The sequence below is a fragment of the Musca autumnalis genome, unplaced genomic scaffold (assembly GCF_047663935.1).
Source record: "Musca autumnalis isolate F117 unplaced genomic scaffold, ASM4766393v1 scaffold_2, whole genome shotgun sequence".
NCBI lineage: Eukaryota > Metazoa > Arthropoda > Insecta > Diptera > Muscidae > Musca > Musca autumnalis.
In genome coordinates this window covers 259,687,768-259,712,287 of record NW_027411755.1, presented here as the reverse complement: position 1 = coordinate 259,712,287, position 24,520 = coordinate 259,687,768, and the positions used below count along the sequence as shown (strand labels likewise).

The 24,520-nt window shown below is 37.5% G+C and overlaps 1 protein-coding gene across 2 annotated transcripts in view; it reads right to left on the bottom strand.

Moving 5' to 3' along the window:
- Positions 1-1,276: 1,276 nt before the first annotated feature.
- chm (lysine acetyltransferase chameau) overlaps positions 1,277-24,520 on the bottom strand; it is a 52,966-nt gene continuing 29,722 nt past the window's right edge. For both annotated transcript variants that reach the window (XR_012409748.1, XM_073964672.1), the window contains exons 4-6: positions 3,182-3,339; positions 2,956-3,051; positions 1,277-2,858 (exon numbers count right to left, since the gene is read on the bottom strand). Coding sequence is in view for 1 of the 2 variants with exons in the window: in XM_073964672.1 (XP_073820773.1) it covers positions 2,742-2,858; positions 2,956-3,051; positions 3,182-3,339 (371 nt within the window). In the remaining variant the exon portion in view is untranslated. The remainder of the gene's footprint in view (positions 2,859-2,955; positions 3,052-3,181; positions 3,340-24,520) is intronic.

Here is a 24,520-nt window from a genome sequence, read left to right as displayed (position 1 = left end):
AAGTCCCTTTTTGATCATACAAGCGACTATATCAGTTTTTGATCACAAAAAAAAAAAAAAAAAAACAATCAACGAACGCATAGCAGTGGGAAAGATTTGGTTTTGTTTGTAAGTGAAGTGGCTCGAGTTTAGGTAGTGCCAAAGAAATTCTCGATCAGAGTGTTTCTTTGCACACGTATCTATTTGAGCGGGCAATTGACACTTGGGTATAAAAAGTTTCTTGTTGAAAAACAAGAAACAAGGGAACTGATGAAGATCTGTGGCGAGATCTGAAACTATAGTCTTCCCTGCCTTACCCCTTGGTAAACATCGCCAATTTTTTCCCACTAATAAATAAAAGTTGTTTTAATAAAGTATTAAAACAACGACTATGGGATTAAGCCTGACTATTTTGAAAACAAAATAGAAGTCGTCATCCAAAAAAAAAAAAAAAAAAAAAAAACGCCAACCCTCCTAATTGGTCCTTTACTTTAAAGTTTTGCCATTTTTAACCCGGAAAGCGTTCCTTAAACTTGAAACCTTCCTTAAAACTTGAAGCTAAATTCAAGTGAGAGCGTGCCAAATTGGCATGATGGAATGGGCCATAGTCCACTTTGGAAGTGCATCTTATTTTGGGAGTCATTCCTTTCGATAGTTATTGTGCCCACCAGTCCTGTCAAGTTCATTCAATATCAGTGTTTTGACCGTTTAGCTGCTAATTTTATTGCAAAAAAGCACGAATTTCATAAATGAAATGAAAATTTCTATTATTAAATTTGCTGTCGACAACCCAACTGGAGTTGGGTTGCTATCCATAATCGATCCCTAAGGGTATAAACTTATGTATCTGGACTTTGCCGTGTTGAAGACGAACCGTTTCTTAATATTCATCATACTTACATACATATATGTTAAAATGAAATGAAATCAATTTCAGACAATTTAGAGTCGACTTGGCTTTGTGCGTTCATCTGTTTTGTGCGCACGGTAATTTTCCAAGGGGGTAAAACATTTTATCCAAACTTTGTATATCGTAATATGCCTTTCAAGACCATACTTCCTAATATAATGGATCGAGAGCTAAAAAAATCCTACGGTGGGTGGTCTTAAATGGCTGGTGCGAAGGAAAACTATCGAAAGGAGCTGTTGTTTTTGGTCCAAACTTTGTACATTGTAATAGTTCTCTCAAACTTAGATCATCGTACCGTACACATCAAATTTTCCACTTACTACAGCTTACCGGTAATAGGTATTTCCATGCCAAAATGTAATTTTATAATAAGAACACCAACAATTATTTACAATATTTCTTATTTAATTTAATTATTTATTTGAGGCAAACGAATGTTTTTACAAAATGTCTTTTTTGTTGTTGTTGTTGTTACCAAATCCTGTAAAAATCTACAAAGAGTTTCGGCTTTCTTTATTCTATGCATGTGTTGCGATGATTTGTTGTTGTTGTATTTTATTTTACTATATAAGTTATATGCTTATATGAACTATGATATATGTAGTTATGGTATATAGATATAATAAATGTATGTATATATTGACGCTATGTAATAATATTTTCATTATGTACTACAAAAGTTGTGAGCTGCAACATTGATAGTTTTTGGGCGGACTGCAGCACACAACAAAGAAAATTTGTAAAACCGGCAAAAGTTGAAAGAGACATAAAACCAAACACCAAGGATGAGAGAGAGCGATGGGGGGAGCGTGGCAATAAAAGCCAATGTTTCATATCGTGTGCAGCAGTCAACAATGTAGGAGATATCCATTTGCAGCAAGTGAACGAGTGATGTACTTATATGCAGCAGGCAGGCAGGCGGGCGGGCTGGCCGGCATTTATGTACCAACAATAAATATATTTATTTGTATATAAGTAAAATGTACATCGGGTTGGTCGGTCGGTCGGTATGTACCTGAGTAAGCGCATGTGTGACTAATCACTGCCAAATTCACAGCACCACTGTGCTGTGTTTTTGCTTTGTGCGATGATGTATCTGTTCATTGTTCGTCCAGTTGTTTGTCTGTCTGTCCAACGAACGATTGGTGTCTGACTAAAGCTTCCATTGAATGCAAGCAATACACCACACAGTCATGTAAAGCGAACAAAGAAAGAAGAAATAAAGAAACTCAAATGTGTGGTTGGATGGATGGTGGGTGATGTGAGGTGCTGCTGCGGGGCGGTGCAGTGTCGTGGAGTGAAGTGTATTGGAGGATATAGTGTTGTGACCTTAAAGTTAAACATTTCTTTTGTTCATCAAATTCACAATTGGTTCTTTTGGTTACAAACCGAACCAAAATTATGCATACAATCAGACATACACACACTCATACAAACAATAATAAATAATCCTTTGAACAAAAAAAAAAAAGGAAAGAGAGACGACTCTAATTATTAAACTACATACATAAAAAACAATGATAATTACACAGTGTTACTGTAAAATGAAACTATGTCCAAATGACTCTCGGAAGAAAGCAGCCTGTAAACTACACGCAGTCAAACATCCACTTAAAAATGGTGATATGACTGCATTCGTAGTTTTAAGACAATTTTTCACATTTCAAAAAGTGGCATAATTATAAATTCCAAAATATGTCTTTCTTCATATGACACATGAACAAACGTGGTCTTATGGAGAAAGCTTATTTAAATATACCAATATCTCCTTAATTCAATTTTTGTTTCAAATGTGGTAACACTGTGTAATAGTCATAGTGAAAACTTAATCATAGTTGGGTATCACCCTTTTTCAGGGGGAACTATTGTTCTGTGTCGGCACAAAGGGAATCCAACGCAAACAGCTTTCGTCGATTTTGGGGAAAGTGCCACGCCGTTTGATACGCTCTTCGTAATCATCCAAGACATCCTGTAACGAAAGAACAACAACAAAGAAAAAAACGTATATTGTATTGTCAACTCTCTCTCCGTATCTACAATTCTTTAAACAAAAAAACGGTGGTTACCTGTTTTTTGAGCACAATATGTTTGCCTTTCCAGTACTTCATCATACCCAGAGCTTGCAAAGTGCTGACAATGTCATATGAATAAATGGCCATTTCCTAGAATTTTAAATGAATAACGAATAAATTAATGTGTGGTTGAGTGGTTGATATCATTGTTGTTTTTGTAATTATCACTTTATTGAAATCTGTTTAATCTTCTTTAGGGATTTTTTTTCCGTTGTCTTACCTGTGACACATCTTTAATGCTCAGCGTATTTCCCGTACGATTGCACAGATATTCCAAAAGTACATCTTTCCAATACGAACGATATGAAATTAAACCTAAATCGGAAAGTGGTTTTTCGGGCGAACCGATTTTGCCTTCCACCCGGGTTAGAAGATAACCTACAATTAGAGGAAGATAGGAAATAAAAGTTACTTTTGAATAGAAACGGAATTGGAAATTAAAGAATATATTATAGAAGAGCGTAAACAGAAATTTTTTGTATAAAAGCAATCCAAAAATGTATCTATACAATTTTGGTAACATCCAGGAACGTATGCAGGGTGGTTTCAGAGGGAGGGTTTGGAACTGCCGAGGTAGAGTTGTTGAACGTATAAATAGCGCTGATAAATATGTAGTTGAAGTCCAGGTTATAGGCCCCACCATCGTGTCACCTGTAGTGGGATTCTTAAGCGCATTTTTGGTTTACGACGAAAATCGGTCAAATTAAAACACAAAATTATGAATGAAAAGTATGAATATAAGTTGGCAACACTGTTGCTTTCCGTACACGCAGAAAAATATATGTTAGAAATATGTTTGGATTCAAATAAATATTTGTTTGGTACTGATTGCAAACAAATAAATGTTTGTGTCCAAACAAATATATGTTTGCAACATTTTGTAACATATCTCAATTTTATTTGTTTGGGTACCAACATATTTTTTATGTTAGAACATATTTTTTATGTGTGAAGAGAGGATTTTTGTCAAAGAGAGTAACAACAGAGCTCTCGCGGCTGCGGAATGCTGTTTTATAATAATGAGCAGAAGAAATCGAAGAAATCTATTATATCTTTCCTTAACGCAAATCGAGGCAACTCAAATCGAGGTATGAGTGTATATATTTGAAATATGGATTTACCTATTTATTACATTATATAATCATTTGATTCCAGATGCCGATTTCCCGCTGATGATTTCAACTTTGAGGAAAATGTGTTTTATTTCACAACTAAAGAGAAGCGTTCAACGATGTTTCTATATATTTTTTTCTTTTTAAAAGTACGACTTTTTAAAAATATTTCATTTAGTTTTTATTAAAGTCTGTTGTGTATTTCTTTGGAATTTTTTATGTACCTAAGAGTCTGTTGTTGCTTTTGTTTTTTTTTCGATGCCTTTCAATAAGCCACCATTTATAAATGTGTGTATATGTTTGAGATGGCCAGTGAGCGCTTACTGAGAACAAGTGGGCAAACATTTCAATGTATTTCACAGTGAAATTTACGCTCCCTTGCTCTCAGAGAGCGCCCACTGATGCATGTGTTTTTCTTTGTGGCTTTTGGGTTTGTATTTGTTTGCACCCAAACATATAATTTGTTTGCACCCAAATATATATTTGTTTGCAGGACCCAAACATACGTTATGTTTGGGACTGATTGCAAACAAATATATGTTTGCTGCAATGTTTGGGACATATGTTAGAGGGGCGTTTTTTTCCTCCGTGTAGGACTTAAGGCCGCTGCACATACGGCGCGTTGAGCGTTGCCTTATAACAACCACATGAACACTTCAAGAACAAACTGGGCATCCCTTACACATTTTTCATGTGGTTGTCGTTTTCAACGCACAACGCGTCACACAACGGACCGTATGTATTTGACGATAGGTTACCAGGTGACGTCATTTGTCAGACCAATATGGTAGTAGTAGCAGTATTTTTGGTTACCAGCAAAAATCGGTTAAATTAAAATGCTTATAATTTCGGTAATTAACGAAAGATAATTAAAGACGAGTTTATTTTGGTTGCTAACTTATCGACAAACTTCGTTAATTACCGAAATTATAAGCATTTTAATTTAACCGATTTTTGTTGGTAACCAAAAATGCTGCTACTGCTACCATATTGGTCTGACAAATGACGTCACCTGGTAACCTATCGTTTCTCCTTGATCAGACCGTCTCCCCATAATTGTCTCTATCAGCAGACCACCCGATTTCATCACCTCTGAACTAGAGCTGGCAAAAAAATCGATGACACTATCGATAATATCGATTATTTTTTTAAAATTCAATATCGATAGATGGTTTTTCAATCGATATTATCGGATTAAAAACATCTAACCTAAAATCTATTGAGATGAATAGAAATTACGCTGCTTATCGGTTTTGTGGATGTCACAAAGTAAGTACGTAGTCACACGTACAAACTTTTCGGAAAAGTAAATTATATTTTATGAATTTTTAATTAAATAGAAGTAATTGTTTTTTTTTATATATTTCTGTGAAGTACTTGTGCAAATTGTCAACAAAAGCATAGACATTTCCGACTTTATAATTTCCAAATTAATTGTGAAAATATAGAAATATCGAAAATATCTAATGTTGGGAATATCGATAGTTTGCTCTACTTTAAACGCCGCACTTTCATCAATCATGGAAAAGCTAATTGGCTGAGTTTCAGAGAGTTCACTAATTAACGCTTCAGAAATCTACCCAACACTTTTGATGTTCGGGTAGCAGAAAGGATGTTCCGAGACATTATCACTGCTGCAGTCGCTCGCCATAAAACTGTTGGTCGAATACACAAAGTGAGACAAAACTTCCCTGCAGAAGGGACGGGATTAGCAGAGCCGACACTGGAAGTTAACAGGTTGTCGGTTGGAAGTTAAGTGGTTGAATCTCAATGCCTGATGAATTGCAACATTGGAACCGGAATAAGTGAATTGTAGGCAACGATTAGATCACTCTCGAACCCTGAAAATTAGGAAGATAGAAACTCAGTCACGTCTGGCGACGTTACGCTGACTGACCCGAAGAGGTGCGAAAGTTTTTTCAATCAAGATTTGTCGAACACCCGGGAGTGACAGGTACTACGTCGCATTAGATCTCTTCCTGCCGAGTATGGATGTATGATGTTGCGAATGTCATCAGGAAAGCTAAAGCTTTGGACCCAGAAGGAATTTGCATAGTACTGTTGAAACAGCTGGATGAGCCGGGAGTCGAGTATCACACGAAAGTTCTTAACCGGTCTGAAAAGTGGGCAGGGAGGTCCCGCTACTAAAGCCAGGTAAGGATGCCAGCGAAGGTGAATCACACAGACCGATTTCACTTTTGTCGCCCGTAGCAAAGACCGCACTCCACGTTGTTTGAGGACATCGAGGTGTCGTACGTCGAGTTCAGGAACAAGTAGTCCAAGCCCCGTAGAGTGAAGCAGTGAGATCACTAAGGTGGTCTGATATCACCGGAACTGTTTAACCTTAGAATAGGACTGTCAGTGTAATAACTAGACCCATTTTTTATTATAACTGACCCCACAAAAGCAAAAAAAAAGAATAACTCTATTTATTTATTATTAGTACATTTAGATTCGCCGCTCATGTTCATGTACAGTCACAGAGTGAGGTATATGTCAGCTTTGCCGACTGATTTTTTTACTTGATTGTTATTCTTTCGAAAGTTCTCCCGACTTTACATTTGTATGAATTTTTCCAAACTTGTTGATAACAGCACTGTGCTACACCAAAATTATGTAGGGATTCTATTCCATCTAAACATGTTTAAATATTGAGTTTTTAAAGAAATTCGTGGCTATATCCCTGAAACCAATGCGAATCTTCTTCTGACCTCTGAAGCAAATTTGTAGATAAGGACAAGAATAAAATATTTGGAGAAATAATGAACTCGAAAAACTACATTTATTGCCTCAAATTTCAAAATATATGCAAAAATTCCACAATTTTTATACATTTCGCACCGTATCTCCAAAACCGTTATTTTTTTCTGAACATTTTCTTTTGGAAAAATATTCTCTGGAATGTAATACACAACTATTCAGAACATGCCATTGTTGTAAAATGCCTCTATGCCGTTGTTTTCAGTACATTTTTCAACGACGATTTAATGTAGTGAAATCCGAAATGCGAGAATAAACTGTTGTAAAAGATATGATGCAAAATACCTCTGAAACAACACGAAGTAAGCAGTTTAGAGTTTCGAAATATTCTAAAGAATTGTTGAGAACTTTATTTGGAAGATTTTTGCAAAAGGTTACTTGGTTCAACTCCCAATAGCTTAGCCGATAATGACCAGAATTTTCTATATTTTATAGATTTTGATGCCCTAGATGGAGTTTTTCCTATGTGATTTTTTTTCAAAAGATAAGTTTTATAAGTTTAGGGCTACAATATTGCTAAAGACACTAAGGCCAAATTCCTTTTCGTTTCTGTGATAAAGGCCTGATAAATGCAAAAAAGTGTAGATTTAGCCCGGTTTAGATGAGGCCATAAAATCCGAACTGGATCTGACAGGACAAAACCCTACTAGGGTTTTTGTAGTCTAAATATGTACTTTCAAAATTGCATACTAGAAGTTTTTTGCATTTTCAGTGTTGCATAGTGTAATATTACAAACCTTGGCTTCATGGAAACTAAATTTTTTGTCCTTTACTCATATACCCCCGTTAGTCCAAATACGAAAACAATTTTTCCTCGAGCTCTAAGCTGCTTAGAAGATACCAAAAAATATAAAGATTTGTTACTATGAAAAAGGAAATAATGTAAGCTTTCGAATATGAAAAAAAAAACAATAAAATCGGTTAAAAATGTATGAGTTGTGCATTTTTTGTGCTTTAATTTTTTTATTATTTAATATTTCGTATTTGTTAACGGGGCTCCACCCATGCGTATGTTTGTTATAAATTAGAAAAAAATAATACGCATGGGTGGAACTCCATTAAAAATAATTAAAAAAACTCACAAATAATGGCAAATATCGGTAAAATAAAAATGCTTATAATTTCGGTAATTAACTAAAATTTTCGGTAAGTTAACAACTAAAATAAAGCTGTTGCTAAATCCTACCGATAACAACAGTATTGTCAACTTTTATTGATGCTTTTCCTTCATAATTTTGCGTTTTAATGTTACCGATTTGTGTAGGAAACTCAAAAAATGAGAGTTACAGAATTCCACTACTGGTGAAAGTCCCGATATTTTTGTCGGCAACTTCAAAAATCCAAACCATGCCACAACATTTTGAAAACCCTTCTAAATACATACGTTTTGAGGAAAAGAATATCGGTTGTGTAGCCGGTATTCGAGCTATTCATACATGTCACAATTCACACAGGCTGAGGGTATATCAATTTTGAATCTTAAAAAAATCATGGTAGAACAAAGAAGGTAAAGTAAATACTACAGCAAATACAACATTAAAACAACCGCAAAGGAATTTGTTTTTGTTTGCACCGTTATTGTCACCGGCACACGCAAACAAAACAAGGAAATGCCTATAAATTATTGGAATTTATAAAACTAATATTTTTCACTTTTATTTGAAAATTTTGCCTATTAGGCGAAGGTCATTTTTTTTGTTTTTATTTTTTATTTTTTTTATTAATTTTTTAATTAATTTCTCGTTAGAGACGAGCTTACTGACCAAGATGCTTTTTGAAAAAGGAAAGCCGACGATACGAACCCACACAATCACCACTGTGTGACATGCATGTTTCGCCTTTGGTTTAGGAAGGCTCCTCAGACACATCGACTGTGGGGCGGCTTCGCTATCCTCTAACTTATTTCCTCTTTCAAATGCAATTTTTCACATTTGATTGAATATTTTGAAAACCATGAATGAAAATTCGTTACATTTTCAATTTGAAAGTATCCACATCATTCTACTAAATGGATAATTTCACGCAAAAAGTAGAATTCTTGCAAAAATGTTTGGGGTCGCTAAAAATTCATTGAAAAAGGAGAAGCTGTTTCAAACTTTTGTTTTTTGAAATCAAAGAAGCACATGTTTATTAGGGCTTTATTTTTTTTCAAATTTAACAAAATATCACACATCTTAAAACATATTGTACCGCTTCCATAAGAGGTGTTATAGTGTGCGGCACGTTGTTCGGACTTGGAAGAGGTTACATATCATTGATATGAAGAAGTTTTTACGGGAAATAGTTGTTTTCTGCATGATATTTTTTCCTCAAAAAATATATATCCCTATTATACATCGAAAATAAAAATATTAACATTACAGCCCAGTTCGGTCAGCTGGGTATTGTTCTTACCTTATATTGTTCTACCATGTTAAAAAAGTGGTAAATAAAGAAACAAATTACAAAAATAAATGAATTTCAAAACTCCAAATATCCCCAAAATATATCAAATGTCGAATAGGCATTACAGTTGTAAATGTTTTGAGCAGCACTGTATATTTGTTCGTCGATAACTATAGCATTTCTAAAACCATTTTCCGTGGTACACTGTATATTTTAGTGGCACCATTATTCGATGCATTTCCATCCGATCCTATTAATAAACTATGTTAGGAACAATGAGTTTATGAATGGGTAAAACCTATTTTTAGCCGCAGATTAATTTTAGACTTTAATAATCATTCTTTTTTCTACTCTGATTAAATCAAACAATCATGGATTCGGTGGCGAAACAACGATGAAACAACAGAAACGCAAAGCCAAAAAAATGTGCATTGTTATCCATCGTCGTCGTCGTTGGTTGTTGTCGTAGTCGCCGGCCGTCATCATCATCATCACCGGTATTGTTTGTTGTTATTATTGCTAAAGTAGAAGAAGAACAAGAGAAGAAAAAAATGTTCACTTGTCTAGACAGTAACAACAACACCACCGCCGCCGACACCGCCAGCCACTGTCGCCATTCTTTGTTGTCGAGGAGAAGAATTGAGAATCGGAAAGTATGAGAAATGAAATAAACTGCAAATGACCTCTTCTTTTGGCAAGAAGAAAGAAAAAAACAGAATGAAAACACTCACACAACTCGAACGATGAAGAGTGAGCACAAAGCAAATACAAAACTCTTTGACTGCACTCTACTGTAAGCTACTATCTCCTTATGTGCTGCTGCTGTGTGGCTGGCTCGTCAGTAAGTCGGTCGTTCGGTTGGTTGGTCGCATGATGACGATGATGGTGCAGCTGATTACTCATTCTGCCTGTTGTAAGTCGTTTGTTTGACTTTGCTTGGTATTCGCTCTCGTCATCATGAATGGGTCTAAATAAAGTAATATTGTTAAGGTTTTGCGAAAACTAAAGTAAGTATAAAACGTATGATATGTATGTGTATAAAATGTCGAAAATCATTTTACTTGGGTCAGTATTGTTAAGTCTATTTAATTGGAAGCTTGTTTTGGGATAAAGATTTACCTTTGTGTATTCCTATAAACTCTCAAATGTTGAAATTGACGTACCTTCAGTGTTGGTGGGCCCTTGGTCCAGACTGAAGTGTGAATTACCTACATACTTTAGAAATATTTGTTACCTCCTAAGTTTATATCACAAGTGGAAATAAAATAAATCGTGCGGATTCGATGCTTGTGGGGTGAAAAATACATCCCAGGAACATATCTGTTGACCGATTCTTAATATCTAATGGCATTGATGGGTCCTTAAAGCTCGTCAAAAATACTACTACCTTGTGTGTAAAGCGAGAAAACCAACCAATGCATTACGATGGCGGCCAACGTGGCATTACTTACCATGTAACAAAGATATCAGTAAACAACTTTCTGGAACATACGAGCTGTCTATGAATGGCCCTTAAAGGTAAAAATAGCAAAAAACTTTTAACTTTTTTAACTTTTTTAAGGACCGTTCATAGACATTTCGTATGTTCCAGAAAGTTGTTTACTGATATCTTTGTTATTATTGTAGTTGATTGTGTCCTTGAATTTTGAGAGGTTTGGTAGCTATGACCCGGAATCGGAAAAAAAGATGATAAAAATAGCATTTGTTTTGCTATTTTGGACAGAGTTCACATATTCTAGAAAGTTGTTTATTGATATACAAGGTACATTTTTGTAGTTGGTTGTTTGCTTCAATTTTGATCGGTTTGATCGGTCTGAAGACCAAAATCCGAGAAAAAATTATGACGGAAATTTGACCTTGACGATTTTGACCTAGAAGATGAGGTTAAATTGATTTGATGTGTTCACAATTATTATTCTCTAAGACTAGAGCTACAACTTTGCTTCGACGTGTAAACCAAAAATCTTAGCGGTTTATAAGATATGAGCCTGGTAAAATGAATCCTATTGACATCAAGGCCTCAGGTCTTTGAGGGCCCATAACAGCGAAACTCGAAGTGATAGGGATAAACGCCGGGACATCCGTCTTCTTATTTTTTGTCTTCTATTACTCTGTGGTGTCAGAATATGGTTAATTTTTTTTCGTGTCACACAGTGTTATTCTATAATGATATTAAAACGGGTTCTCCTCGCTCGTTAAGAAGTTTATTCTCTTTTTCACAATCCTCTAGGAGCCCTCAAATTTTTATTCCTAGAATTTGTAAAAATTATGGTTGGAATGCACTGCCTCTTGAACTACGGATTTTCCCTCATAGTAATATTGCTTTTCGCTTGAAAATTTTGAGTCATTTCCTACATTCCACGATGGGGCTAATGGCAGGTTTTTGAGGCAAAAAGTAATTTTTTCAAGTCAGCGATTGAAATCAAATAATAACGGAATTATATTTGGTCTGTTCCTTCTTAAAATGGTAAAACCGGCAAAAGTAGTAAAAGTTGTAAACTCCTGCCATATGAATTGTATTGTGTCTGAAGTAAAGGAACGCTTTTCGAGTAAAAAGTGGTAAAACTTGAATATTCTTGAACGTACAGGAACAGAGTTATTCTTAACACTTTCAAACCTCCAAAACCAAAAAATTACAATCTGGCAACGACCCACGGCGACATGCCAAGCTGTCAAAGATGTCATATTTATCATTCAGTCGTAATTAAACAATTTAAGTATTTTGGCGCCAAAACCTGATCTGTTGATATTATCTATTTTTTAAAAATGGAAAATACGGGTAATGGTATGTAAATTAAGATTATTATTAAAAGTGTAAATGTAATATTAGATGTGGTCAATAATTTGTTGTGTCAGTAAGTGATGGTTTTTGATGTAGTCTGTGGTATCGTCCATGTGTTCTTTGGAGTAGAACTTTTGGCTTCAGGGTGCATTCTCGTAAAAATATGTATCTGGTGAAAGGTGACAATGTCGGCTAACAGATTTTGAAATAAATTTTTGCGTATACTTGCGAATAAAAAAATTATTAACTTCCAGAAACTTAAAAATTTGGATATTTTTAATTTTTGGTTGGAAAATCAGCGAAAACCTAAACACCTTATAGAATGGATTTCTGCAAAATTTAATCGAGGTGTCAAAGACAACTTCATGACGGAAGTTAAAAAGCAAATTTATAATATTTGTGCACGCCTTAACCAAAAATGGATAACAAATTGGAGGTCAAAAAGTCGTGTATTACACGACGCGACACAGTATTTACGCTAGAACAAGGTAATGATAAAAAGAAGAGAGGGCGCCCTAATGTGGATTATAGTGGAGGAAGAAAACTTGCTTCGGAAGTCTGCTATGAACACGGCAACAATACCAAACCCTTGATTCATGCCGCCTCTGTTTCGGCCAATTTGTCAAAAGAAAAATATTTAAACTATGTTCTCAAGGAAGTTCGGTATCAACCAACTAAATTGAGAAAACAATTAACTTCGACAGAGAAAATTTACGAACGATATATCCAAATCTGAACCGATTTCAATATGATGTCTCAATAATGTTTTCTAGACCAAATTCCGTCACACACTTTAAATTTCATCACAATTGGACATATATAGCGTGATTTCTGCACGAAATACCTAAAATCGGGTGAAAATATATATGGGAGCTATATCCAAATCTGAACCGATTTCGATATAATTTGGCATACTTTTTTTCTAGACGTAATTTCGTCACATATTTTAAATTTCATCGAAATTGGACAGAATTTGCGTGTTTGTTGCACCAAATACCTAAAATCGGGTGAAAATATATGTGGGAGCTATATCCAAATCTGAACCGATTTCAATATAATTTGGCAAACATATTTCTAGACCAAATCCTGTCACACGTTTCAAATTTCTTCAAAATTGGACAGAAATTGCGTGTTTGTTGCACGAAATACCTCAAATCGGGCGAAAATATATAAGGGAGCTATATCCAAATCTGAACCGATTTCAAAATAACTTGGCAAACTTATTTCCAGTCCGAATTGCGCCACATATTCCAAATATCATCATAATTGGACACAATTTTCATGTTTGGTCCATCAATTACTCGAAATCGGGCGAACATATACATATATGAGAGCTATATCTATATATGAACCGATATCAACCAAATTTGGCAGATTAGCTTCTAGGCCGATTATAAACATCTGCACGAAATTTTGAAGATCTAGCTTGCCCCTGTGATTTTTTGCCTCAAAAACATATCATCGGCCCCATCGTGCATTCCTTCCAATAAAAGGTGTACTTCTGTAGAAGGTATTAATTAACGTTTCTGTCACTTACTCGGGACATTTGTAGTTGTTTAATGAAATTTTGTATATTGGTTTATGGCTGGGGAGCCAACATAAAATAGATTCTAAACTTGAACTTTTGTAAAAAAAATTGATTAATTTTATTATTTTATACCTTTAACTCAGGTTATTTTGTATTAAGATACATACATATAATTGACCTTTTTTTGCATTTGTATCATATAGGAAGGTAACATAAATAAATAAAAATAAATAAATAAACAATATCGAACATTGGCGTCGTTCTTAATTGGGATAGCTAATACAATTTTTTTTTTTTTTTTTTTTTCAAAATAATCTGGCTTAATCCCATTGTTGTTGTTTTATTTTTTTAAAATAACTAATTTATTAGTGGAAAAAGTTTGGCATTGTTCGCCAAGGGGTAAGGCAAGGGAAGACTAGTTTCGATCCACGCCACTGGATCTCATCAGTTCCCTTGTTTCTTGTTTGTGGATACTCTCCACCGAAGTTATTCTTCAATAACTTCTTCAAAAAGAAATAAGTTTTTCTTTGGCAACCTAACACAACTCCGACGAAAGTGTTTGCGAAACAAACCAAACCTTTTTCCACTGCTATGTGTCGTTGAATTTCGACGAATGCACATAACAAAATGTCGTTCGATTTGAGAAACACTGGCACCGTTTATATGGTTGGCTGCGACATGCTACCAACGACATTTTGTTATGTGCATTCGTCGAAATTCAACGTACATAAAAGTACGAATTTCTCAACACCACTTCCCAATCCTGATTTCCATACCAAATTCCCAGATTTTAGCAATATCCGTTCAAAATATACAATTGGTACTAAATTTAGTAACTTTTAGTATACAAATTCAAATTGTACTAAATTTAGTACCACTTAGTACTTTTCGTACACATGAGTACGAATTTCCCAACACCACTTCCCAACCCTGATTTCCATATTTCCATATATTCCAAGATTCTGGCAATATCGGTTCAAAATATACAATTGGTACTAAATTTCGTAACTTTTAGTACCCAAATTCAAATTGTACTAAATTTAGTACTTTTCGTACACTGGAGTACGAATTTTCCAACACAACATCCCAACCCTGACTTCCATACCAAATTCCAAGATTCTAGCAATTGGTACTAAATTTAGTAACTTTTAGTACTTTTCCTACACTTATAGGTCGAATTTCCAAAAACCCTTTGGTACTTCAGTGACCCTAATTACAAATTTCACAATTCTAGCTCTTATCCTTATCTCACCCCTACACACCAACAACAACCCACACTCAAAATTTCAAGCTTCTAGCTTCAGCCGTTTCGTCTGGGCGATGATCTGTCAGTCAATCACTCACTCATCACCAAGCTCTTTTAAAGATAAGAGCCTGGAATAGTTTGAGCCCAAATCGGAATTACATACATTCGTTCCCACAACATCCCCGAAGGGAAAAGTGGCACTTCTCTCATACCCTATTTCTTCGCCGAGCCCAAACGGGTTGTCTTACAACACCACTTGTAGAGAAGTTTTTCATGGCTGAAATCCTCAGGAAATGTAAGCTAACATTACACTGAGGGGATTTGACACCGTAGAAAATTTTGATGTTATGGGCATAACTTCTGAGTGCAGGGCGGATCTAGGTGCTTCTAAGACCCTTTCTGAAAGAAAGGGTGCTTCTATAGACGCTTTCTGAAAAAAGGACCCTAGAAGCTCCCTTTCTGAAAGACAGACACCTCCTATAGACCCTTTCTGAAAGAGGGGGAAGGGTGTTCCTTTAAAGTGTGTTTCTATAGACCCTTTCTTAAAGAAAGGGTGATTCTATAGATCTTTTCTGACGCTAAAAGAAAGAAAGCTTTCATTGACCCTTTCTGGAAGAGAGGGTGCTTCTACAGACCCTTTCTGAAAGAAAGTCTTTCTATAGACCCTTTCTGAAAGAAAAGGTGATTCAATAGATCCTTTCTGAAAGAAAGGGTTCTTCTTTAGACCCTAAAAGCTTTTATTGACCCTTTCTGAAAGAAAAGGTGCTTCTACAGACCATTTCTGAAAGAAAGTGTTTCTATAGACCCTTTCTGAAACAAATGGTGCTTCTGTAGACCCTTTCCGAAAGAACGGTTGCTTATATATACCCTTTCTAAAAGAAAGGTTGCTTCCGTACAGACCCTTTCTGAAGGAAAGAGTGCTTCTATAGGCCCTTTCTAAAAGAAAGGTATGTTCTTTAAACCCTTTCTGAATAAAACAGATCTTCTTTATACCCTTTCTAAAAGAAAGAATGTTTCCATTGACCGTTTCTGATTGAAAGGGACCTTCCAAAGACCCTTACTGAAAGAAAGGGACCTTTTAAAACCCCTTTTTGTAAGAAAGAGTGTTTCTATTGACCCCTTCTGAAAGAACGGTTACTTCTATAGACCCTTTCTGAAAGAAAGGGTGGTTCTATAGACCCTTTCTGAGAGAAAGGGAAAGATGTTCCTATAGAGCATTCCTGAAAGAAAGAGTGCTTCTGTAGACCCTTTCTAAAAGAAAGGTTTTCTGAAATATTTTATTTCTACATGGCCCAAAGCCGACATCGATAATTATTTTTTTTTTCAACGCAAAAAATCTGCTAATCTAAATCCAGATTACCTATCCCTGATTCACACTGAAAATCTGTCAAATGTCCCAATTGTATGTATAAAACATTTCAGTTAATATTGGTTCCCATCACTGATTTCTATGACTAAGAGACTACGACAACAATAAAAATAACAACAACAATAATAATAAAACCAACAACCAAGTTTAACTTTAGTCCATTCAACCCAAATGCACGAGGAGTAATAACTTCTAGTTCTTTTCGTGTACCGTGTGGTGTGACTGTGAGAGCAAACAACTGCCACCGCCGACAACGCTGGTCGCTAGTCGCCCTCATGCTCACATTTCCAACGATTATTGTTGTTGGCATCAAAGCCGCGGCGACGACGGCGGTGGTGGCCATCGTTTTATGCAGTCTACAACTTTCACATTATGTGCTACAATGTTTAAAGTAGCCATCCATCCATCCAGCCAGACAGTCAACCATCCATCCAGCCAGCCATTCATTTATCCAGAGACCCACAGTTAAGCGAAACCAACCTTACCACCATGTGCATGGACTTGTGGGGTACTCCATTGACTACCATCATCGTCGTCATCATCACCAGCCATTGCCGTGCAGGTTGGTTGCCGGCAAATGATTTGCCTTCGAAGGGTTGTTAAGTTCGTTTGCCGGTTCCTTCTCTTATGGCATTTTGGCTCTCTCACTCTCTTTAATTGTGACGCTGTGTCTCTTTGTCCACACTGCAACCAACAACGCCCGGCGTCATAACTGCCACCACTGCCGCCGCCGCCCGCATATAACAGCTTATGATTTTATTTGTTTATTGCTTTAAAATTCGATGGCGTCTAAATTTCTACAGAACCACCTCGGAACTCATTTCATTTTCAGCAAATTACTGTTACAAGCGCCCTTCCAAGGGGTTGAATGAAATTTGTAAAACGTAGACAGTACCGCTGTTGACGTTGCCCTCCCCCATCGCAGCATTACATTTTTCTCGTTACGGCTAAAATCGAAGTACACACAAACCCTCATAGCAGACACACACACCAATCTCCACCAACCGCCCACCTGGCCATAATCACCAAAGCCTTATTCCTCCACGACAGCGTGTCGCGACGTATAGTTCTTGTGCGTTACCATATAAACGTTAAAAGCAATAATACCATCAACGGCAACAGCAACAACATCAATTGCAACAACAGCCAGGGAGTAACGTCAACGTTACCATCATTTTTCCTGACTGCATTTTTTCGCTTCGTTTTAGCCATTTCTGTGATTCCCATGCAATGAGCACTGACTGAGCACTGCTGTTGTTGAGATTGCCTAAGAATGGGAAGAAACGTCGAGACAATTTTATCGATCCATGCAAGCAAGCGTTGTCGGCATACACACACACACACGAACGCACACGGGCGCGCTTATGTACTGCAGGGATGTGCATAAACAGAAATCGGATTTCCGTGATAAAGTAGTCGGGTTTATATTGGAAGGGCTTCATATAAAGAATTCGGAAGGGCTCACTAAAAATGATCGGGTTTGGTTCATAAGTTACATAAAAAAGGGAAACGAATTATGTGGGCGTATGAAAATGTGCGACATGCGTTACTCATACGTCCCACAACAACTGGAAGAAGGAAGGAATCGTTGAACATGGGCTGAGTATTTCACAGACGATCTGAATGGTGTAATTTATAGTCGAGCTGAAGGAGTCTTTGGTCTTCCATAGTAATTCAGAAGGGGCAGTGTTTTATGGATCTGATACAGTCGAGCTAGGAGTCTTTATAGAAAACCCGAACGTATTTTCACAGACGAGATGAAGGGAATTTTCATAGACGAGCACAAACGAGTTGTATGGGTATTCCAAAAGCAAGCTGAAGGTAGTCCTTATAGTCCTGAAAAAGTCATTTTTAGATAACTTTAAGGAAGTCTCATAGAGGACCTGAAATATGTCTTCATAAACGAGTCATCACAGAGACAACCTGGAGGGAATCTTTATATGCGAACTGAAGCTAGTCTTTATCGATAACAGGAAAACGTGGACTTTTAAAGAAATGTTTTTGAGGCACCATCAGCCTAGAAAACGTGGATTTTTAAACAAATTTTTCTGAGGCAGCATCAGCCTAGAAAACGTGGATTTTTAAACAAATTTTTCTGATGCACCATCAGCCTAGAAAACGTGGATCTTTAAACAAATTTTTCTGAGGCACCATCAGCCTAGAAAACGTGGATTTTTAAACAAATTTTTCTGAGGCAGCATCAGCCTAGAAAACGTGGATTTTTAAACAAATTTTTCTGAGGCACCATCAGCCTAGAAAACGTGGATTTTTAAAGAAATTTTTCTGAGGTACCATCAGCCTAGAAAACGTGGATTTTTAAAGAAATTTTTCTGAGGCACCATCAGCCTAGAAAACGTGGATTTTTAAACAAATTTTTCTGAGGCACCATCAGCCTAGAAAACGTGGAGTTTTAAAGAAATTTTTCTGAGGCATCATCAGCCTAGAAAACGTGGATTTTTAAAGAAATTTTTCTGAGGTACCATCAGCCTAGAAAACGTGGATTTTTAAAGAAATTTTTCTGAGGCACCATCAGCCTAGAAAACGTGGATTTTTAAACAAATTTTTCTGAGGCACCATCAGCCTAGAAAACGTGGATTTTTAAACAAATTTTTCTGAGGCACCATCAGCCTAGAAAACGTGGATTTTTAAAGAAATTTTTCTGAGGTACCATCAGCCTAGAAAACGTGGATTTTTAAACAAATTTTTCTGAGGCACCATCAGCCTAGAAAACGTGGAGTTTTAAAGAAATTTTTCTGAGGCATCATCAGCCTAGAAATCGTGGATTTTTAAAGAAATTTTTCTGAGGCATCATCAGCCTAGAAATCGTGGATTTTTAAAGAAATTTTTCTAAAGCACCATCAGCCTAGAAAACGTGGATTTTTAAAGAAATTTTTCTGAGGCACCATCAGCCTAGAAAACGTGGATTTTTAAAGAAATTTTTCTGAGGCACCATCAGCCTAGAAAACGTGGATTTTTTGAGGCACCATCAACATAGAAAATGTGGATGTGGACCATCGGCCTACAATCCGTGGATTTTTTTCAGGCATCATGGTACATTTAAAGAATATTTTTAGACCTATAATTTTGGATCATTCTTTGGCCTCGTTTTTCCAACGTGTAGACTTGTTATTGAGCTAAACTTTTTTATTAGAATCTCGAGTTTTGCGATCGACACGTTAGGAGGAAATGGAGGACATTTTACACGATATGAATATGATCTTTATAGAGACTTTGAAGGTGTCCTATATGTGACTCGCAACCTACAAGTATTGCATGGAAACCGAATTCCTTGCCACTGCAATGAAATCCTTTTTCTTTTCGCCACATCACTATGCAACATGGTCGACGCCTTTTCATTATGACCTATCCTGACCTTTGTTGCTAGTAACATATACATAAATGTGTATGGATTTGTGTTGTTTCGTTGTCGGCGCCGTATTAATGAATGAATGTGTGAGTGTGTGTGTATTTGCAGTCATAAGGACACGCATCTATGGATGGATATCTGCGTGCGTGTGTGTGTTTTGCATTCAGACGCATTCCGTAATGCTATATCTGGAAAAAACAGTGTTATTTCTACATGTTTTCTCCCCGAAAAAACAGAAAATTGAAATTGCCAGTTACATATGAATAAATGTACTTCAACGTACGTGCCCCTATTACAGATGTCTGCCACGACTAGACAGTTGAAATGAAACAAAAAGACAAATTTTCGTTTTTATTAAAACATTTTACATTGAAGAATAACGAATGTAACAAACTTTGCAATATTCTGATCAAAAGAGAATATTATAAAAATAAACTCTCGAGACATATGAGACCAATAGTCAGACATGGACGAAAGGAGTGAAGAGAAGGAAAGGAAGGGATCAGTTCAACCTATAATATGTCTATAAATATTATATATCATTGAGCTAATGTGAATCGGGATGCACTCATTGATATGATAGAAGTCTCCCTTGTCCCTTCTGGGATGTTTGTGGAACAATTATTATTATTAATATTATATGCATGGTTCTTATATTAAAAAATTTTAACATACGAAAAGACCGTTCTATGTGACGTATGAACAATGCCCTACAATATAACTAATACGCACAGATGACAAAGAATAATTGCTACTATAAACTGCCATTGTAATAGTTGTGTTCCCTTACTTACTTGAGATTACCATTTGTTACCATTTTTAACCTTTAAATCGTTCCTTAACCCCAAAAAGTGGTAAAACTGGAATCAATTTTTAAGAGAGAGGGAGAGGAGAGAGAGCAGAAATGCCTTTCTCTTCTACTACAGGCAAATTTCTTCGGGTAAAAAATGGTAGAACTAATTTTTCGACATGCTGGGCAGATGTTTTCTATAGTGTCATCCATCCTTGCTCTATAGGAGCGTAGTTGAGCCCCTCCTCAGCCGCGATAGATGAGGGATATTCTCCGAGGACCGCATTCACACGATAGTTGTTTATGGCATCTGCGACTGCATCCATCAGAATGCTGTTTAAACCTGCTTGATGGGCTTGTTGATAGAAAGGCTATCTTTTGTAACGTTGGACATCTCTTTCTAGATCAATTAGATCCCTCCTGACATGCCTGGGTGGGGGGTCCTATCCACCATATGGCAATTTGGATGGCTCCCACGGTAACAGAATAGCTTTGTTCCTTTCCTTTTTTAATGGTAAGAGTGGTAAAAGAGAAAAGTGTCAAAATTGCTCTCTCATGAACATGGTAGATCTGGCAGCAATGTCAAAAAGAAACTTAAAAAATCAATTTTCGTCTTTTATTTCACAGTTTTTAATTTCGTTTTGTCAGCGTTCGACTTTTTCTTCTGTTTTTCGTCAATTTTCTTCTTCATTGTGAAATAATCGTCAAACAAATGTCGAAAAATCAGTTCTGCCATTTTTACCTGCAGAAATTTTGCTGGTAGCCTGTGGTAGAAGAGAAAGCCATTTTCGTTCTCTCTCCTCTCTCACTCTCTTAAGAATTGCTTCCAGTTTTGCCACTTTTCGGGGTTAAGGAGCGCTTTGCAGGTTAAAAATGGCAACAAATGGTAAAAATGGTAACCTCAGGTAAGTAAAGGAACACAGCTAATATTTGTCTCCTCATGTAGATGGTCCACTGAAAACATGCGGAGGCACCCTCCTGCAGTTCTCAGGGCGGCATTCTGACAGGTTTAAAAAAATTGCCATCACGTCGCACTTATATTCTCGCAACATAGTGGCGCCGCATAGCTTACCACAGACCAACCTATCGCGTTATATGTTGTCAACAAGGTTTCTTTATCTGCACCCCAAGTGCTGAGGATCTTGTTCCTACATCTTAGCTTGTCGCAGATAGCTGTGGCATGCGCGGATGAATGTTGGGGTAGTTTGTGGTAGGAATTCTGCTACCATCGACCATGACATTCAACTCTGTTCTAATCTCTGCCTCAATGTGGTAAACAGAGTGGCCGTAGATTTAGTGGCGGATATTTGCATATTCCTCGTGTGGAAAAACTTGGTATGATCAGTCAAATAGGAGTTCAGCCTTTCACAAATGACATCTGGGAAGGTACCTGACGCCAATATCGTACAATCATCCGAATACGTTACGATCTCAATGCCGTCTGGAGGGAGCGGAATACAGGAGAGGTAGATGTTAAACATTTCCGAAGATATAACCCCACTTTCGGGAACTCCCTGCTTCACTCTTCAGGACTTGGACTTCTTGTTCCTAAATTCCACGTACGACTGGCGTCCACACATATAAATTATCCAACGTTTCAAACTTGGACGGATGATAGTCTGCTCGATGTCCTCAAACAGCGTGGAGTGCTTGACAGTATCAAAGGCTTTTGATAAATCGAGCGTCCCCATCAATGTTCTATCGCACGGCTTTCGTTGTTGAGTTCTCGACTAATACGTGTGGAGATGGCGAGCAGCGCTGTTGTTGTGCTGTGCTGCTTACGGACCCCATGCTGCTGATTGGCAAACTGGATATATAGTTCTAACGCTATTTCTAATGCTGGGGAGAATTAAAGCCTCAAGGGTCTTTGCCACGGGTAACAAAAGCGAAATCGGTCTGTACGATTTACTTTTGCTGGCATTCTTGTCTGGCTTCAGTAGCGGGACCACCCTGCCCATTTTCCACACTTCGAGCATGATGTAAGTGGCTAGTGACGGGTTGAGAACTTTAATCGAGATAATCGACTCCCGGCGCATCTAGATGCTTCAGCATTACCATTGAGATTCCATCAGGGCCCAACTCGTTGGATGATTTAGCGTTCCTGATGACATTCGCAACATCATCCAATGTAAATTTTGACGGTTCATTCTCGGCAGGAAGCGACGTATTACTCTTCTCTTCGCCCTGTCACTCCCGGCATGCTTGACAAACTGTCGATTGAAATAACTTGTGTAACTCTTCGGATTAGTCAACGTAAAGTCACCAAAGGTGACTGAGGTCCTATCTTCCTTCTTTCCAGGGTTCGAAAGTGACCTGACTCTGGGTTCCCTGGGGTTGGCACGAAGTTAATCACGTTCATTGGCTAATCCCGTCGCTTCTACTGTGGAGTTTGGTCTAACTGCAGCGGTGATGATGTCTCGGAACGTTCGAACATAAGAAGGGTTGAGTGATTAGTGAACTCTCTGAAACAAGGCCAATTAGCTTTCCCATGGTTGACGAAAGTGCGGCGTTCAGACTTGATGAAATCGGGCGGTCTGCTGATGGAGACAATTATGGGGAGATGGTCTGATCCAAGAGAAATTATGGGTTGCCAGGTGAGGTCAGTTGTCAGCAGAGCTCCGATTTGCTCGTTTTTACTCGCGAGTGGGAGTACTCGAAGAATACCATGGTTGACGGAAATGCGGCGTTAAGAGTTGATGAAAACGGGCGGTCTGCTGATGGAGACAATTATGGGGAGATGGTCTGATCCAAGAGAAATTATGGATTGCCAGGTGACGTCAGTTGTCAGCAGAGCTCCTATTTGCTCGTTTGTACTCGCGAGTGGGAGTACTCGAAGAGTGCGAGCAAAAAGTCCAATTTACTCGTTTTTAGTCGCGAGTGAAAAGTACCTGCGAGTGATAGTACTCGAAAAGTGCGAGTTTTAAAAGAAGTTTACTCTCCACTCTTTTGTTTTATTTGGGAGCACTCGCGAGTACACCATCAACTTGCCCCCATCAACTTGCAAACCTCCCCCCCACCCTCAACTTGCCCCCCCCCTAAATTAATTTTTACTCGATTTTACTCCTCGAGTAAACTCGTACTCTATTTCGAGCATTTTCACTCCCACTCGTTTTTTCTTGCAAAACTCGTACTCTTCAAGTACTCGTACTCGCAAACACATTTCACTCGCGAGCAAAAATAGAGTATACTCGTTTTATTTTTTCTACTCGCGCGAGTACTCCCGCTCGAACTCGCTCGAATTTCACTCGCGCGTAGAATTCGAGCTAGTATTTCGGAGCTCTGTTTGTCAGACTAGGTGACACGATGGTTATGTCTGGCGAACTGTGACACTCTCCGCTAATTCTGATAGGGGCGTCCACGAATGACACAACTCATGATGAGCATTAAAGTCCCCCAATATCAGACGGTTATGATCCTCCGAAAGCGTGCTAATGTTGGGTTTATAACTTGAAACTCTACCTTGGCAACAAGGTATTGAAGTATTGAACAGACTGGTGCGATGTGAGTACTGTTTGTTGTGCGGGCCTGTGCTGCATGCTGGCAGATGTTTTGCATGGACGACTATGAAGACTCTTTTCACTCGTCTACAAATATTAACATAATTTATAAAGACTCCCTCCGGCTTATCTATAAAGACTCCATTTGGTTCCTCTCTAAAGACTCCCTTCGGCACGTCTATAAAGACTCACATTAGCTTATATAAAAAGACTTCGTTCGGCTCGTCTATAAAGACTCCCTTCGGCTTGTCGATAAAGACAACCTTTGGCACATTCATAAAGACTGCCTTTGGCTCGTCTATAGAGACTCCCTTCGGCTGGTCCATATACCCCCTCCAACTCTGCTATAAAAACACCCTTTGTCTCTTAAAGACTCCCTTCGATTCGTCTAAATAAAGACTCCCTTCGGTTTGTCTATATAAAGACTCCTTTCGGCTCCCTTTAGTTCAGATCAAAACCCAGCTTTCCAAAACTGATTTCTGCTATATAATTGATTTACAAACATCCCAGATGGGACAAGGGAGACTTCTCTCATATCAATGAGTGCTCCCCGATTCATATTAGCTCAATGATATGGGACCTACTGTCGAGTCCGAACGGCGTGTCTTAAGACACAATTTGTAGAGAAGTTTAACATGGCTGACATACTGAGGAAATGTGGCCAACATTACTGAGGGATATTTTGCCAGCGTTGAAAACTGTTGATGTTGCCTGGCCGGGGAA